Source organism: Amphiprion ocellaris, chromosome 8, assembly GCF_022539595.1.
Source record: "Amphiprion ocellaris isolate individual 3 ecotype Okinawa chromosome 8, ASM2253959v1, whole genome shotgun sequence".
In the NCBI taxonomy this organism is placed as follows: Eukaryota; Metazoa; Chordata; class Actinopteri; family Pomacentridae; genus Amphiprion; species Amphiprion ocellaris.
Window position 1 is genome coordinate 33776568 of NC_072773.1, and position 19484 is coordinate 33796051.

The window sequence follows — 19484 nt, forward strand, 5'->3', positions numbered from 1 at the left end:
GATTGGAATAGCTGCAGCTCGTTATTTTTCTGCTATAGGGAGGAAAACGCTCTAGTGTGTTTGTACTTTGTTCAAGCAGTCATTATTGTATGGGGGAGCTAAGTGTAGGATGCAGCAATGATATGCCCTGAAAATATGTTTATTTGACTTAGATTTAGGTATGTCAGGGCTGATCAAGGGAATATTGGGTCTTTTGTTTATGTTCGCTGTCACATAGGTCGTAAATTTGAAAACTTTCTCAATAAATGCAGCATTATCAAACAATAATTGATGATTTTTTTTCATATGTATTGTGCACACTAGGCATCTGTTCTGTGCAGATATCGCTGCTTTACACCACAGACATATGAGACAGACCATAAAGGAGGATGTTATATATATTATTGGAATGTAAGAGTGCTACACTTATTGTGCGTATGGTAGTCAGTGGTCATTGAGTGTCACAGAAGACTTTGTCATGGTGCTCCTTTACTATTTAAATCCCTACAATGCGCTCTGCAACTTTCTGCAGCAAAAATCCTGCAAATGAGTTCGCATTTTGACATTTCAGTGAATATTCAGATTATCATTTAATGTGTCTACTTAGTACCAATGGTTAAATGGCAGCTCAAGACAAAATATATAACTGACTGTGATGGCTGATTTGACCCGAGCTGAGACTAATTTATAAGCTAAGGAATTCCTAAAACCTTTGTGTGAGCAGGTCATTAGAGCGATTGAAAACACAGGCTGTAACACCCACTGCATAATGGGCCTTAACAGCAGCTCCCAATGTGAAATCCATCCTTTAGCTATTCCTGCTTACCCTTTCTAATGTGAAATCCATTCCTAATTGTTCACTAGGTGAAAACAAAGTGATCAAGTCAAACCCACCGGAGGCCGTGAAAAGGATGTAAAACTGTCAGCAGCAGAAAAGGACTTCATCGTTTTGAAGATTTTTTTGTCCTCTTGTCTTAAAGTATTTTCAAACAAGTGATCCACAATTTAGTTTCCACAAAACGTGTGTGATGTGTTAAGAAAGTAAGATGAACAGACTTTCTACCATTTTTCAAAACAAGCTGCCATTGAAAGGGAGATTTTAGTTGGTTTTAATTGGATGTGGTGTCATTTCAATAGCAGCATTTGCTGAGGCATTAGTAAAACTGCAACGATTTTGACACAGCTGGCGTCTCATAAATGTTTCAATCTTTCCTTTTTTTCAACTGGCAGAAGACTTTCTGCCCATGAGCTTTTCTAATGGTGGTATTGTAAGCGTATGTTTCCTTCCTGTCCTGTTTTCTGAACTTCTAACTCTTCTTTTAACTGATCTGGGTTTATCTTCTCTCCCTTCCTTGTAGAGAGTTTTGAGGTGACCCTCACTGAAGAAGGTGATCTTGGGCTCTTTCTACCGCCTTGTGCTTATTTGTTACTATTAACCCACTAACGCAAAAAACAGCATCCACACTTTTACACAGAAACTTCTGCCATGCTCTGTGATTTCCCCATTTGGTTTTCTCGACCTTGCGTTTTTCTCACCCTGAATTTTTTGGACTTCCAACAGCTGGATGAAAAGTGTGATGTGGGGCTGACTGTTCTTAGAAATATCTGTGCATGAGACATCCATTGCAGTTTGCAGACCCTAACAGTTTTTCAGCTGTCACCAGGAAACAGAAAGCTGCTTAATAACAGGAGTTCTCAGTCACTTTGTCTAATCTAATCTTTCCAATTAAAAAACATGGAAGACTAAGGCAATTTTTGAAACATTTAACAACAAAGTCAAATCTCAAAGCCCACATACAATAATCTCATAATCTCTTAACATTTGTGGAGCAGAATTGGAGCAGAAATTGACACTAGAATTGGTTCTTAAAGAGAATGAACGTTCTAACAAAAAAAAACAAAAAAAAACAACATTTTTAAGACACCAAGCATGCTCACGGTGCCTCTTTTTTGACAAGATTTATACAGTTACAGTGACTCCTGTGTACTTTTCTGACATTGAAGTCTTCGAACGAGATTGCTGAGATTGTTAACTAATGCAAACTCTCTATGCTGCAAAGTTTCTGTTGTTGCATCTTTGCCTCAGTGGATCTCTTGAGTTAATTCTCCACCACTAATCCTTACCATTAGCATGGCTGCAGTTGTCATTTGATGTGGATGTCAAGCAAGTTGATATTTCTAACCCCAGTTCTCATCCAGTACTTTTTCTTTGAGTACTGTTATTGTACTGGTTTAGTTCTCTATGATTTCATGATTTTGTTTGGATTAATTTTTGCAGTAGTTTTTGGGTGAGAGGCAAAATTACACAGGAAGACTTTATTTAAATGTGAAAACTATTGAAACTGAGATTTATTTTTCTTTCACAGACTTTGTAGGGTTTTGATGGCTGAATTGGTGCTGTATCACCTTATCACAGTGCTCTCTATTGTTGAGTTTAAATTTTGTTTTGAATTGTTTTATTTATGTTATTTATTGTATCTCTCATAAGATAGGTTGTAATTTTTATTCATTACAGACATTACTGATCTTCACTTCAGATACTGTGCTTTACGTAATTACTTTTTGAGCTTGGTTTTGTGACTTTGATTTATAATATTTTAAGTACTCCTGTGAAATGCCTGTTCACATACTTTCAGTTTCTGCCTGCATGACTGGATGCAATGTTTTCAAGTGGCTTGGAAAATACACTCTGTCTACTGATACTAAATGTCCCACACCCTCTCCCAACTCCCCCCAACTACTCACCCATATGACAGTGCGTTTGGGCTTCCTCCACAGACACCACGCACCCCAATCTACAACTCCCTGGCTCCCAAAACCTGTGGCTGATGTTTTTTTTGTTTGTTTGTTTTTTTTGCGTGAATTAATTTGTTTTGTAGTTAACACGATTTGCTTTTTTCATTTGAAATTCAGATTTCACTTGCTGTCGTCAGTAATTCTGAGCAAAGTCTCTTTTGACTCTTGACGTGTTCAGGTGAGATTTGCGGCTTCAGAATCCACGGGCAGAATGTCCCTTTCGAGGCAGTCGTGCTGGACAAGTCCACTGGCGAGGGGGTTATCAGGGCCAAGGACAAGCTGGACTGCGAGCTGCAGAAGGAGCACACCTTCACCATCCAGGCCTACGACTGTGGAGAGGGTCCTGATGGTGCCAACATGAAGAAATCCCACAAGTGAGTCAACCTCTGCCAGTTCAGAAGTCTCTGTATCTGATCTGATCACTGGTTTTCCCTCCGTCTTAGCCAGATTCAGTTTAGTTTGGCTGCAGTGTGTTCAGCAGTGACAGAGAAAAAAACTGATTATTCAGAAACCTGCCTTCCCATATTTATGCAGAATAATTCAAGGCACTGTCTCACCTCCCTGTTTGATGCGATTTATAAAGGAAAATCAAATCAACCCCAGGACTGACATGAGGTTTTAGCATGAAATTAAAAGCAAATTTACAACTTCATCTTTCTGATCATCGAATGAACTGTCAAGGAAGTCCTGTCTCAGTTGAGACACGTTATTATTTATGATGACCGTCAACATTAATGCACATCAGGACCTTGTGAGAATTTTCCCTCATCCATCAAAAAAGGGGATTAGAGTGTATAAAGCTACCAAATGGACATTTATACATTAAAAAATTAGTTCTATGGAGACTGCAAAATGACTATTACCTGCAATATTTTGGCATACGTCTTTATTGTCGAGGTTCTATCCTTTATTACTTACGACATATGTCAAGAATGGCAATGGTTAAAAACAGAAAATCAAGTTGCAACTAGCCAACATTGGCTGTTTAGGTGTTGTTTACAACTTCTTGTTTGAGAATTTGATATTTTCTTGATCTCACACTATAGTGAACTTAATGTTTTTAGATTTTGGAGTATGAGTCACACAAAACAAGACATTTAAAAATTTCATCTTTGGCCAAGTGGAAATTCATCCCTACGTTTTTCACTATTGCCATTTTAAGGCTTATTGATTATTCAAAAAATAATTTGTTGACCAGATGATAATGAAGAGAGTTGGAAGCTGCACCCCTAATGAGGTTCATGCTTACATTCAGTTCTTTCCTGGGGAGGTCTAAATGACACAGCAGAAGATAACTAAACCATTACAGCACTGCTTGACATGCTGCCAGCAAGTCTGCAGCATTTGAGTTCTTCATGTGGGTCAAGGAAGCGCCGATGATGCAGGACAACAGTTGCCAAAACCATCAAATGAATGCCAGTCTGCATGACTTCATGTTCACTCCTCTCTTACGTCAGTTTGTTATAAGAAAGTGTGAACTCAAACCAGAAAGCAATTAAAGTTGTTTATCCAAAGAGTGTCATCCTTTTCATATATTTTGTTATATTCATCTCATTCTCAAATGTGACGGTAAAATATTTTGCTGTGGTTAAAACAATTTGGTGTAACTTGAATGTGTCTCTTTCAGGGCAACTGTCCACATCCAGGTGAATGATATCAATGAGTATTCACCGGTGTTCAAGGAGAAGTCCTACAAAGCCACTGTTATTGAGGGGAAGAAGTACGACAGCATACTGAAGGTGGAGGCAGTGGATGCCGACTGCTCCTTCCAGTTCAGCCAAATCTGCAACTATGAGATTGTGACCCCTGATGTGCCCTTCACCATCGACAAAGACGGTAGGAACCTTCACGTAGCTGCTCTGCCCTTGTGCTGATTGGAAAAAGCTGGAGCCAAGATTGTATTGACACACATCGCAGTACATATTGATCTGTATAAACAACGATGCAGCCAGATTGTTAGTAAAAATTCACTGCAGTTTGCCTTTGTGAAACGTCATTCATGTTGTTCAGTGATTCATGTTGGATTATAGAATAATTTATCTTTGTATCTTGCGAGACATAATCAAAGATCCAGTAAAAACAGCATCAGATATTGAGGTTGAACAATTGTGACAAGGAACTATAGACAGGTGATTATATGAAGAGATCAATCCATATGAAAATACATAATGTAGACTGACGGCTAGGCAGGTTGAAATAAAAGTTTAGTCAAACAAGTTCTATGACTTTCTTTTAAACACTTGCATAGCTTGGGAATAAACTCTCAGTATAACATCTCGAGGTAAAAGAGAAAGTCCAAACATTATGATGTGGCCCTAAGAGACGTCACTCAATATATAATGCTTCTGCAGTGGCTTGACAGTGAATCACTTGGAGGGTTTTTTCCTACGTGGTAGGTCTGTTTCACATGAAATACTTAATGTTTTGATTTGCTGCTTATCAGCTTGAAGGGTTTTTATACCTGCTCTCTGAGTCATTTTTATTCCACTTACTAGCACAGCTGCAGCTTTGAAATTAAACAAAGACTGGTGCTGGTACTTAGGTTTTTTCTTCCTGCTTCTCTCAGGCTTCATCAAGAACACCGAGAAACTGAGCTACGGCAAAGAACACATGTACAAGTTGACGGTGACGGCCTACGACTGTGGAAAGAACCGTGCCTCTGAGGACGTGCTGGTCAAGATCAGCGTCAAGCCCACCTGCAAACCCAGCTGGCAAGGTATCAAAGCTCTCCTCTTCTCGCTGTAGCTCGCCAACTATCACTGTTCAGGTGTGTCTCTGTGTTGAGCAGAAGTGATCCACTCATGATCCACACAGGCCACCATTGTCAGAAAGCTTATTTAACTCCTTTAAGGCCTTTATCACACTGAACTGAAATATTTGCTCCTGAGTAATTACTATTAACAGACCCCGTATTTACTGCTCACCTATTATCAGCGCTCTGTTGAAGAACATTGTTTCATCGTTTTCTCTCTCCCTTCTCATTTTTCAGGCTTCAACAAGAGGATTGAATACGAGCCTGGCACAGGTAGCCTGGCACTTTTCCCCAGCATGCACTTGGAGACCTGTGATGAGCCAATCACATCCATCCGAGCCACCGTCGAGCTGGAAACCAGCCATATTGGGAAGGGCTGTGACCGTGATACCTATTCTGAGAAGTCCCTGCACAAGTTATGCGGTAAGTAACTGCCTAATTTGAAATGCTCATTCAATCAGAGTAATTGCAAGTGCCCATTATAATTACGCCTTCCATCTTTAGGAGCCAGCTCCGGCACCGTGGAGCTCCTCCCTGCACCCAGCAGCTCCGCCAACTGGACGGTTGGACTGCCCACTGATAACGGGCATGACAGCGACCAGGTGTTTGAGTTCAACGGCACCCAGGCTATCAAGGTTCCTGATGGTATGGTGAGCACCAGCCTGAAGGACCCCTTCACCATTTCTGTGTGGATGAGACACGGCCCCGGGGCCCATGAAAAGGAAACCATCCTCTGCAACTCTGACAAGACAGGTAACAGTCCTCAAAAAGTAAAAATCTTTCCACATCTTACTACTTACAATAAACGTGCATATTTAAAGGCTTATTCTGTTATCCAACTGTAAACAAAAGGGTATCTCACCCTCTGTAGTATTGATGCAAACTTTCTCTTCCTCCCATGTAGAACAGGGAATCATTTAATTCATTGACTAAGGTTAAGTCTGACCCTTTCCATGCTTCTTACTTTTCTGTAAGGGTTATTTACCCTAGCAATATTACATTAAAAAATGGCAAAACAAAAGGTCTGCACAGTTCTGAAACATTTTTTTAACATAACTATCATAGCATTACTCTTTCAAGTATTAGCCATTATTACCCTCTGAAATCCAAAACAAATTGCCAAAATGACACCATTTATTAAAGCCAGAGACTGTAAAAAGAGCAAGAATCATCAGATTTTCAACTTTACGACAGCCCGTGAAGTACTCATCTGTAACATGTCATTTGGTCTGGAAATGTGATCAAATCTAAGCCTAAAAGCGTGACATTTCATCAAAATCGTTTTATTCTACATGTCTTATTTTCGTATTAGGAAAAAATGAACCATTTGCTAAAAAAACAACAACAAAAAACATTCTGTGTTCTTCTGTACACCTGTGAAGCCATTAGTGACTCGGCTCTGACCAAAATTCTGTAACTATTTTAATTAACTGCAGGCTGAGTTGCAGGACATTATATTGCAATTTTAAAAAATGTGGTAGGAGTGAAAAACGCCGACAATCTGCTTGGGGTTAAGGACAGGACATGCACTGTGAAAACTCCAACATCAAATATATCTGGTGTCCGCTCTAGAGGTCACAACCTGTGTTTAAATCTTTAGCCATCTGAGTGACATAATCATTATAGCTGCACATATGGTGTATGGATGTATGGCTCTAATTTAAAAAATCCATGCATTGTAGCTTCAGGCTATGATCAATGTTTACACTCAGCTGACTGGCTAACAAGGAAACGTGCTTCCTTTTATGTTTGCCCTCACCTCTGCTGAGTGCTCGCTGACCTTTCCATTTTTGTCAGTCGGTATAATTTCTGCGTGTGGTCACAAGTTCCTTGATCTTATTGACTGTAAAGTCTCTGCTGTGGCCAGCAACGGGGAGGCAGTTCATCAGCTTCTGTCCGACTGCTTATATAAGAGGGATTACATCAGAACGGCTGTGGCCTGGACAGGAAACTCCCATAGCCATGATCTCAGTGCAAATCATGACCTCCATTCAGCGGGATCTGCTTCATAGAAACAAGAATCTCACATTATCACTGCCTCAGGCTCAGTTCAGTTCTCATAATATTTTAGTGTTTAGTTCTTAATACTGAAATTGCTGTGAAGCGTTCGCATAAACCCTCTAAATCCCTAAGCACTTCATTGATGGCTTAGACCTGTGTGGAAACAACACAGCTATGTTTAGCAGTAGAGAGAGTTCAAACATGTCTTTAGTGCAATATAAAAAAGTTGCAATGTCATAAATCACAAAAAAGAAAATGATGGATCATTTTACAGAAATCAAAAAAACGGCAATTTTCCAAGTGCCCACATGTGTTACCAACACTGGAAGAAGCAATGGTGGCTCTGCATATGATCGATTATGGCTTCACAGTTGTGCACATGAACACAGAATTTCTTGTTTTGTTTTGTTTTTTTTATTGCATCTGGTTGGTGCAGATTGGTTATTATTGACAAATTTTTACATCTGTCTGTCTGTCTGTCTGTCTGTCTGTCTGTCTGTCTGTCTGTCTGTCTGTCTGTCTGTCTGTCTGTCTGTCTGTCTGTCTGTCTGTCTGTCTGTCTGTCTATCTATCTATCTATCTACCGTCCGCCCATCCGTCCGTCCGTCTGTCCGATCAATATCCATTTTGTTTTTACAGTTTCTGAAAAACTGAAAAAAAAGGTGTATAGTTGGTAATTCCATATGAAACATTAAAACTGTGAAGCATGCGTGGTAAATTTTGGAGCGCTGGTGAACATAGAAGGCGTGCAAACATTATGTTCACTAATTCTATTCATTCTGCATAAAGCAATCATAAATCAACAGTTTCTTTATTTGCTGGTGTCTGTCAAGAAATGAAGCCACTGTTGCATGTCCAGGAGAATAGTTAGAGAATAATGGATTAGTCAGGTTGGAAATCTGTTTTGACACTGGTTTCAAATATTTTCCTCTGCCTCTGAGAACCTGTTAAGACATATAGGTAATGATATACATAAGAAATGGCATTTTTGAAATGGTTGTGTGCTAATAACTAATCCATATAAGACGCAAACTTGTTTATAAGCCACAGTTTGTACAAGTAATTCACACTGTCTTGTCTTCACTTGTAAATGTAGTGCAGTAATAGCACAGTGAGTATCATTGTTGCTTTCTTGGTATGTATGGTCTCTAGACATGATTGAGTTGTTCTGATGAATTAAAAGGTAAAAATAGTAAAAGTAAAGGATGTGTTTTTTCAGTCTTGAGTTGGCATAGTTAATAAGTGAGTGTTACAATTTCTCATCCTGATCTCCTCTTTCATTTGTTCTCCTCTACAGATATGAACAGACATCACTACTCGCTCTACATCCACAACTGCAGGCTGATCTTCCTCCTACGCCAGGATCCATCGGAGGCAGAGAACTACAAACCAGCAGAGTTTCACTGGAAGCTCGACCAGGTCAGCTGGGTTTAAAATCAAAGATGCAAGATATTGGGCAAAAAATAAAGTTGGTTACAGTGGACATAGTAACTTTCACAGCCCTGATTTCAGTTTCGTGCTATTGTTGTATTAACAGGTATGTGACAAAGAGTGGCATCACTATGTGCTGAATGTGGAGTTCCCCTCTGTGTCTTTGTTTGTGGATGGGACCACCTTTGAGCCCTTCCTGGTTACAGAGGACTACCCGCTGCACGCCTCCAAGATTGAAACTCAGCTCACCATTGGTGCTTGCTGGCAAGGTAAACTCTTTTTTTCATATTTGGAGAAACTATGAAGTGGCATATTAGTCAACATACTCTGCTTCTGTAACATTTTGCTGCTGTTAATGGTTTAATAGTGAAAATATTCTCATGCTACCTGATATTCTCTTATTTGTATTGATTATCGCTTGTCTAAAATACAGTTATGCATATTATTATGTACTTAGCCACTGCAGTATTAACTCTTTCCTAGATTCTCAGATGATGCACCATGACCTCATGTGTAGCATCCGAATCTCTCCTGCAGATCCTCAACCTTCCTCCCTGTCTCTCCCTGCTCTCTTGTTTCTGTCCTTTACAGAAAACTCAGGACATGACAATGACACTGAGACAGTCTCTGAGCCCACCTCAGGTTGCTCAAGTCTTCCCCTTTCTCCTCAGATATGTCCATGTGTCCACAATGTCCCGCCATGCTAACTGCATCTTCATACCATTTTGACTAGAATGATTCTCATACATTCTAGATGCAGAAAGATTTATTTTTTTTCTTTTTGCAGCATGAATCAGTATTGATGAGTTCTGTGTGATTAAATGCTGCCTGGTTATGTATATATTTTGCGTTTCTTTATCCTCCATTTAGTCGCTCTTCTCACTGCAGCAGCCAGGCAGTTGTCTTTTCTTTTTGAATACCACAACCTGATACACCAGCAGAACAGAAATAGACACACAACGAGCACAAATTTCTGACCTGGCTGCAGTGTTTCGGCCATGCTGGCTTTTCTTTCAGAACATGACCTTGGGGTTAGAAGCAGTAACTCCTCCGTATCAGATAACAAACCCACAGCACACACATCACATCACCGGACCGTGTGACCTTGAGATGTAGAGTTTGTCACCGACTCCGCAGTGGTGCAGACTTATCCTCATTATGCTTCAGCAGAAAGGCATGAAAATTGTTTCACCTCTTGTTCAGCACGACTGATACACCCCAGTGGTTCTGAAATACTCAAATATATTGAAATGTCAAGGCTGCAGACTTGAGGACGTTCTTGTATTCTGAGCGTTTTGCTTTCCACAACACAGTTCTGTTATTTTGTGAAAGTGACAAAAGAGGATTCATTCACCATTATCTCAGAAAGTCTTCTTCCTTGAGTTTCTTTTTTTTATTGATTCCATTTCTTTTCACAGTAAGGCAGCAGTGTACCTTGTCAATGCAAATGTTGCATGTGCTGAAGGCGTGCATAAGCTCATCCATCATTTGCCTGTCTGGGCCTTGGGCCTTGTAAGGGCACACATACTAACTTGCATGAATTCCATTCAGCTTTTCACATTGAGTCAGCATGCTTGAATCTCCAGCCCAGAAAAGGTGAAGTCTGTGTAATGCAAATTTAAATAACTGCATTTGTGTGTTCCTGTTTTCTTGCCCTTGCCTCCATCCCGACGTAACCAGGCGCAAATGCTCGGATGGCTCAGTTTTTCCGAGGGAACCTTGCGGGGCTGATCATCCGCTCTGGCAAGCTGGAGAACAAGAAGGTGATCGACTGTTTGTACACCTGCAAGGAAGGACTGGACGTGCAGCTGCCCGAGGAGGTAGCTTCAGCTGTCAAGGTAAGTAGGGCAAAGTGTTGTAGAAGCACAGAACAGTGATGCTGCATCCGAGTGTGGATCTCAGTGGTACCCATCTTTACTCTCAGCCTCTTTCATAGGTCGTATATATGTGTGAACTGTCAGCAGTTTCACCAAAAAGTGGTTGTTTCTGAGGTCTGAAAGGTTAGACTACCCAGCATGTAACACTAAAACAATACACAGTTCTTCAGTTTCATCTCACATCCATTTTGAGGCTTGACACTAAAGTTTATAACCACCGCTTTATTTATTTCAGCTGTTTGTACAACATTGTCAAATTCGCGTAGACTATCGGTTGAAAGGATTGTATGTGAGGGATGATAAATGACTCTGAACCCTAAAACACCTTGTTTGAAAGGCCTATTATTTCTAACTTCCTGATGGTCCCTGAGCCAATCATGTGTTACTCTTAGTTTTGTCTGAAAAAACATCCTAATCTAAGCTGAATATTAAGATATTTTACATGCCTACAGCCTAAAAATGCTGAGAAAACAGTCTTGACAAAAATTTAGCCATGTTTTAGCTGAAGTGGATTGAACTACAGAAGTCCACAGAGCAGAGAGGAGACATAGATGGGACCAACTTAAAAATTTAAATAGTAAAATATCTGTAGTATTATGCGCTAGGATCATTTATTCAATATTTGAGAAAATATACACATTGTTTTTTTTCCTGTAAAATACATAATCAGAGAAATTCAACTTAATTTTTTCCCCATGGTTTTGTATTATAGCTGTGTCATACTGCACAGAAGATACTTTTGAGTTCTTTCTAGTTCTAGACATGGTTATATTGTCTCCATGGAGATGCAGGACTTTATATTGCAGTACAAAATAAGCCCACAATGAGTAAAAAAAACAACCCAAACCTGCTTGGAGTTTAGGGGGTTAAACAAGCCAGTCGTGTGTTTTGTTAATAGATCAGTATTAGAGAGCATTATGAGGAAATCTTGCTTAAAAATCACCTGGTTTTCTTCTCTCAGGTGGAGTTCAACCCCAACCAGTCCTCTCTGACCGTGGAGGGCGACGACATTGATGCCTTTGACAAGGTCATGCAGCACATCTCTTACCTGAACTCCCGTCAGTTCCCAACCCCTGGCATCAGGCACCTCCGCATCTCCACCACTGTAAAGTAAGTAGGAGAAGCTAAAAATACTTGGTTGTTATCTTCTCTGCTCGATCTTTTTCTCGTCACTCCGTCTGTCAGCTAGCAGCAGCTCAGGTTCTGCGTTACAGGTTCTTTTTCCTGCCTTATAGACATTCAGAAAGGGTTCGTCTTGCTGTTTTAAATGTAAAGCTGGTTTGTTGAGGTAAAATGGAGGTCAAGAGTTTTGCCTCATTTCCATAACAAGGGGAATAAACATGAGCTGTTTTGGTGTTCCAGAATGACAGGCAGAAGAGAGGTTTGATTTTGTGTTTCGTTTTTATATTCTCTTTGAGGCATTTCAGAGACTGAGTATCAGTAACAGAACACCTGTACGTTCATGGATTTCATAACGTGGTATGAAAAGAACATATTTGGGTGCTCTTTGTTCTGACGGTGCTCCAAGATTCGATAGAGTTGGTAAAACAGCTTAACATTTCATTTTTTAATATGCACAAAACTGCAATACTTTCACTATTACAAAGTAGACTGAGCAATTTGTTCAACTGATACATTTTTTCATACCTAAATTTTCAATGTGTGCTCGAAGTTTTCCAGTTAGAAATGCAGCTGCATTTACATAAATGTGGAGGAAGCATTGTAATAAGGATTTAATATGTATAGTTGCAGTCATAGTGAAATGAAAGCAATTTTTTAAATCTTACAAATGTTTTCTCCTTTTCCTTTCTAAAAAAAGAGAATTTTTAGCAGCCCAAAGACATCAAACCAGTTGGCATCGATAAAAACACAAATAACACACAAACCAATTTTATTCACGTCCTCTTCTGTTTTGGCAGAATATTTTCCTTTCTCTTATCATCATTGCTGTCATTCAGGTGACTCAAATGTATTAACAGTCTATCTTGATGTGTTGTCTTTCCTCAACTGGACATTCTTGAAGCAGGATCTCATTCACAATGCCGCTTAAGTCTATCAGAATGAATCAAACATGCAGGTTTTAAGGTGTTAAATGTTGAATCTTCCCCAGGTGCTTCAATGAGGAGTCCTGTGTGACGGTGCCAGATGCTGAAGGTTACGTGATGGTGCTGCAGCCGGAGGAGCCCAAGATCAGCCTGAGCGGCATCGACCACTTCGCCCGCAGCGCCGCCGAATTCGAGAGCCAGGAAGGAGTGACGCTGTTCCCCGAGATGCGCATCGTGAGCACCATCACCCGCGAAGTGGAGGCTGACACCGAGTCAGAAGCTGCAGAGGGAGCTGACGACGACCCCACAGGTAAGAAACATGCACATCAGACAATTAACCAGCACATAATTTTGTTATAGGGAATTAGTACAAGATGAGATAAAACTTAATTTATCTCAAAAGAAATTAGTTTTCCCTGATACAGCTCATAGCTAACTGTGCCTAATAATATTAATAATAATAATAATGCATAACTTTATTTATATAGCACTCTTAAGAACAGTATTCACAAAGTGCTTTGACAGTTAAAACATGCAAACACAGAGACAATCAAACAAGATATAGGAGGCAAGTCAGACCAGCCAATTAAAAATAAACAGTAAAAATGACAATAAATTAAATGAATAATTAGCTGGATTAGCACACAACTCAAACAAGGGAACTAGGCAGTTTGAAAATTAAAGAACAAGACTGAGGGTTAAAATTGAAAGTAAAAAAAAATAGAGAATTACAGAATTAGAGAGACGACATCACACCAAAGAACCAGGCAGCTAAAAGTAAAATAAAACAAGAGAGAACATCTAAAATAAACATAAACCGGATGTAATACAAAATAAAACACTAAAAGTAATTAAAGCTAGAAATAAATCTCACATAAAAGCAAGTCTGTAAAAGTGGGTTTTAAGAAGTGATTTAAAAGAAGTTACTGACTCTGCAATAGAATGGAAAAGCAATAAAATATAAGTCTGAACTTTTAATGAGAATACATATAATTAGGTCAAATAGGACAAGAATAGAAAATGTTTAAAAAAAATAAATAAAAGAAAGTAAAACTGTAGATGATTCTGAAGTAGTACATTCATATCACACAGGATAAAAAAATATAGTGCAAGAAATTGGAATATTACACTTGAAAATCAAAATATTACACTTGACAACGAAGGAAATGTTACACATGATAATGAAATATTACGCATGCATTTGAAATATTGCACCTGAAAAATTAAGTATTGCACATTACATTGACACATTGTGAATTAAAATTAAATATTGCACTTGAATTTAAAATGCTGCACATGAAAATTAAACATTACATATGATACTGAAAATAATATTTCACAACCTATGGAGTGACATAATATTGCAAATGATATTGCTAATAATGTTCAGATTTTTATATATATCTATATATTTATATATTTTTACTGGACTGTCGATAGCTTAATCGTGTGCTCGTACTCTGACTTATATACGTTGCCTGTCTACTCAAACACAGCCACATATTTATCATTAATCTTGTTCCTCCTTGGGCAGTGACGTCTAAAATGATGAACCATCCATGACTGAGTTACCTTGGACACTGAAAGGGTCTGCAGGCTGAATGTACAGTTGATAGCTGTGTAGATGTACAGTAGCTGGTTATGTTGAGGATTATGTCTGGGGGATGAAGGGATTGAACCAACAGAGCGAGCGGGAGGGAGAGGAGGGAAAAGAGATAAGTTGTTTACTACTTTATGGGAGGGGTCAGTGACCAGCCCTGCCATCTGTTAAGCTCGTATTTGAGCTGAGAGGAGGAGAGACAATAGCCCTGCGCTGAGGTTGACATAGATACAGCGAGATTCAATGTCCTGTGGTGAACAGCAGGCCATATGGGACAAAGGGACTTAGAGAAATCTGTTGCTATTACCTGCTTGGCCGTGCCCCACCTTACAGATCTGACAAGCTGAAGATGCCAGAGTCGATGATTAAGAGTCACTTCTTAGGATCTTACGGTCAAAAGGTGGACGCTGTATCTGCATGAAATATTAATCGCTTTGTAAGCAAATCAACTCATCAACTGGGCTATTAAACAGTCAAATGAAATAGTAAAATACCATTCTATGACTAGCACCAGTTTAAGATAGACACGTTTAGTGCAATAAAACAAAGTAAATCACATGTGTAGATGTAATTTCTGATACAATTTTGATCTTTTTTTTTTTTTTACAAATACTTTGCAGCTTTTAACTTCCAAAACATGAAACATATTGTTTTCGCTTTATAACGCTTTGGTCATGATATAGTAGATCATGATGAAAGACAGATATTCGGTAATGTGTGTGTGCGCATGTGATAGATTAGCAGTAGCAATAATAAATTCTACTCTACTGGACCTCTTCCTGTTCGATCAACTTCATCCAAGTAGTAATATTTCCCAGTATTCCTAATTACCAAACTGCAATGTCCTGTACTATATGATCTCAGAAAGTTATTCCTCTTACTGTTATCAGTTTTTATCCTTTTCTGCCATAGATTGGATTAAATTTTATTGCTGTTGCACAGAGTAATAAGACAATGAAATGCAGTTTATCATCTAACCAGAAGTGCAAAAGCAGCAGCAATGTACATTATTTACAGTGTGGTAAATACAGTATTTTATAGTATAAACAGAGCATTATGAACACACAGATACATGGATACAAGAATAGATCATCTAAATCTACAGGTAGATAAATGGTAATATGAGCAGGGTAGACGGTACAAATAGTATGGATAGTATAGACAGTAAGAACAGTGTTAATGCTCTGGGATGTAAGCAGCATATATCAGCATATATATATATATATATATATATATATATATATATATATATATATATAGGATTACCAGTATAAACACTATAAACCAGGCGTTTCAAACATACGGCCCGCAGGCAAAAACCGGCCAGCCAAAGAGTCCGTTCTGGCCCACGTTCAAAAATTACAGAGAGGGCATTAACGCCAATTTTTAAATAAACATAACTTCTATTTTAACTGCAGTTCCGATCCCCGTGACTAAATGTTTTGTGCCTCTGTGGATACACTGTGATCTCTAAGTTGTAATGTGTAAATGATAAACTAGGGCATTATATTGTTGGAATTGAACTTTTTTTTCTTAAGAAATCAGGTTGTTCATAATATTTTGTAAAACGACAGTTTATTAAATGTCAACATTTTCAGAATGTACTTTTCTGCACTAAAACAAAGGGAAACTTTGCAGTTGTTATTTAGAGGTTATTATGCTGTGATTTTACTGCGGCTTTATGTGATCCCTGAACCAAAATGAGTTTGACACCCCTGCAATTCAATGTATTTGAGAGTATTTTTTATTGATTGTTCTTCTCTGATAGATAATTAAACAACTGGCCTTTGCACTCAGAAACTGCTGTCAAAATAGTGTCATGTAAAGAAGAAGATATTTGAGTCTTAAACACTTTTTCAAACATAAAGAACTGTGTAAACTGTTCCAAAAAAATGTGCAGTTTGCTGTTTTAGTGCAGAAAAGTGTCATCTTTCATACATTCTCTGTGCTTGTTTACAGTTGAGAATGAACTAACTCGCACATTGGAGGCTCAAATGACTCCACAACTCATTCTAAATCTTTTCTCTCACCCTAATTCAGTCCAAGAGACGGTGGTGTCGGAGGAGATCATGCACAACCTGGACACGTGTGAAGTGACTGTGGTGGGAGACGAGCTGGACGGGGAACACGAGAGCCTGGAGGTGGACATGACCCAGCTGCAGCAGCGAGCCTTGGAGATGAGCTCATCCAACCTGGGCCTCGTCATCACTGGTACCGACCACAGCCTTACCAGCATAGAGCCCTGGTTTCTAACAATCTGATAGTATAACCCCATTTTCTGCAGAAATTAAGCTTTACATAAGAAGGACATGCACTTAAATCTGTATATATTATTAAGTTTAGTTATATATTATTTAGTGTAGCTTAGAATAATTTAAAATCAGGGTTACTCATGAAATCTGCTGCAGTTTTACGTATACGTGTCTAAATCAATCAGTGTGTTTTCCTCTAATACAGACAAGCGCTTCAACTCTTACTGGTAGTAGCCGGTGTTTATTTTTTAACACAAGCTCCCCTCTGTGTGTTCCAGGTGTGAACACCATGGCCAACTATGAGCAGGTCCTACACCTGATCCGCTACAAGAACTGGCACACCGAGGCTCTCTTTGACAGGAAATTCAAACTGGTCTGCTCCGAGCTCAACGGGCGCTACATCAGCAACGACTTCAAGGTCGAGGTATGACTGAGCATCACTTACGTCACACCAGAGTGACACATTAACAGCTCAGGTTTGCAAATCGCATCCTGGTGTTACTAAAACATTCCCGTGTCCGTTGAGAATACTGCGTCTGAAGTGGAGATGTGCTGACAACGTTATGCACCAGTTTACATGTGTGACGGTGTTTTTTCTCTCCTTAGGTAAATGTAATCCACACAGCCAATCCTATGGAGCATTCCAACAACGCCATGGTGCAGCCCAACTTCATTAACCCCGTCCATCATGCCTCAGTGGATCTGTCAGGTCACAACCTGGTCAACGCTCACCAGGCCTCAGGTACAGAAACGTGAAATATTTGAGTTAAAATACAATACAGGACTTTTCTTTTGTGTCCTTTGTGACATATACATCAGGAATGTGTTGCATAGAAAGCCCCTTTATTTAAGCCGTGTCGTCCTGCGGGTTAAAATTGACCCGTTTTAAAGTTTGAAAATGTGGAAAAAAATAAATATTTTCACAGTGAAACTTCTCATTTCCACATTTGTCCACAAAGGGAAACCTTTGAACATTTTTTGGTGGAAAAAAAAGAAATGTTAAAAATGTTTCTTAAGAACATTCACAAAAAAAATCTACCAAAATCCAGCGAATTTCACTGGATTTTGGTTGCTTTTTTGTTTTACTGATATATATGTAATCACTTTAGATATTTTTAGGATTTTTTTGGAAGATTTTTACTCATTTTTTGAAAATATTTACAAGAATTTTCTTGCCAAATTTGGAGGATTTTTAAAAAAATAATACTTTTAAGGGAAACTTTTAAGGATTTATTGGAATTTTCTTCCTGAAGGTTTTGCAAATTTTCAGAAATTTGGGGAATTTATTTGCTGAATTTTTGAATTTTTTTCAGACGAGGAAACAATATTTATTGGTGCCTGTAAATGAGGACAACAGGAGGGTTAAGCACTTATGTACTATTCGTATGGGATCAGTATTACCTGTTGATCTCAGGTAATTTGTGAATTATCGCCACGTCTGTGTTTCTTGCAGTGGAGAAGCAAAGTCTGTGTTTTACTCGAATTTACTGACATTACAGCTTGGATATGATGTCAAATCTGTGCACATCGCAACATCCGCTGTTGTCACGTGGTATGTAGTCGTCGTGGCAACAGTAAATATGTCAAAGCAGCAACGTTACGCGAGAACAGCAGGCAGCGTTGTCGGGATAATGGGTCGCATCAAGCCTGTTGAAAGATAGGCCTAGAAAATGTTTCTCACCGCATGCTGCTACGCATCTCATCCATCTCAACATCCTCACAAATTTTGCTCTTCTTGTTGATCTGATTTTGCCGTTTCTGTGAATGATCCACAGGCCTGTTGTGTATCGACCTACTCCTGCATTTGCGCCTAAAATACTGTCAATAATTTCCACTGCAGCCTCCAGAATTTAATCAGGAAAGAGGTAGAACAAGGCTTGCAATAAAAAAATAACAACTAAAATACCCTCCAATCACTGAGATGCAGATTCGCACAGGACTAGTACTATGACAGGACATCAGTGTGTAGCGATTTATGGTAATTTGTGGTGGAATTTTTATTTTACAAATTACAGATATGGTGCATTCGCATGGGATTAAGATCACAGACATCCTCCGCAGTTATTACAAATCACCATTGGTCCCGAGGTGATACTGATCCCATACGAATGGTACATTAGATTATCATCTCACCAGAGTAAAAAAAGAAAAAGTGAACATTTGTCCTTTTGTCCTGAACTGGTGCTCTTGTTAAGAACATGAGAACAAAAGCTAAATATCAGTTTCAATTCCACTTAACAGGTGCATGTAGTGATGAAAAAATAAAAATGGAATCAACGTGCAACAGTTTTCCACAGATTTTAAAATGCTAGATAAAGCAGTGGCTATATTCATTTTACTACATGCATTTGTCATTTTCTTTCCAGCCTACAGTTTATTCCAGTTCAGCTGAAAAAAATCACTGGATTTTTGTCACATGACTGTTTGCCACAGCTAAGTCAGTAATGGTTTATCAACAGCCTGTTTTTGGCATATTTCTAAATGAGACACGTGATTCTGATGAAATATCCAGATTTAGTTTTGGTTGTTTTTCCCAACGGCACCGAAAAGTCAATTTAGTCGGATTAGGTCAAGTGCCATTGGAAAGTTGAAAATCTGAGCATTCTTTCTGTTTTTATAGTTTCTTATTATCATTAGTGGTGTAAATTTGACTTTTTTTATTTAGGAATTAACACGCCTCACCAGAGGGTTTTGAATTTTAGAGGTTGAATACAGAATGACTTTATAAATTGACAGGAAGGTACAGTGTTT

At 38.9% G+C, this 19484-nt stretch overlaps 1 protein-coding gene across 5 annotated transcripts in view; it reads left to right on the top strand.

Moving 5' to 3' along the window:
* Positions 1-19484, top strand: part of clstn1 (calsyntenin 1) — a 43685-nt gene that overhangs the window by 16870 nt on the left and 7331 nt on the right. For 2 of the 5 annotated variants that reach the window (XM_023277258.3, XM_055012566.1), the window contains exons 3-17: positions 1338-1367; positions 2954-3149; positions 4403-4611; positions 5342-5491; positions 5765-5950; positions 6032-6280; positions 8826-8947; positions 9066-9228; positions 9551-9601; positions 10640-10797; positions 11798-11946; positions 12947-13191; positions 16522-16692; positions 17012-17157; positions 17340-17475. In XM_023277258.3, coding sequence (XP_023133026.1) covers positions 1338-1367; positions 2954-3149; positions 4403-4611; positions 5342-5491; positions 5765-5950; positions 6032-6280; positions 8826-8947; positions 9066-9228; positions 9551-9601; positions 10640-10797; positions 11798-11946; positions 12947-13191; positions 16522-16692; positions 17012-17157; positions 17340-17475 — 2361 coding nt within the window. The remainder of the gene's footprint in view (positions 1-1337; positions 1368-2953; positions 3150-4402; positions 4612-5341; positions 5492-5764; positions 5951-6031; positions 6281-8825; positions 8948-9065; positions 9229-9550; positions 9602-10639; positions 10798-11797; positions 11947-12946; positions 13192-16521; positions 16693-17011; positions 17158-17339; positions 17476-19484) is intronic. The other 3 variants (XM_023277260.3, XM_023277259.3, XM_023277261.3) reach the window with 3 other exon arrangements.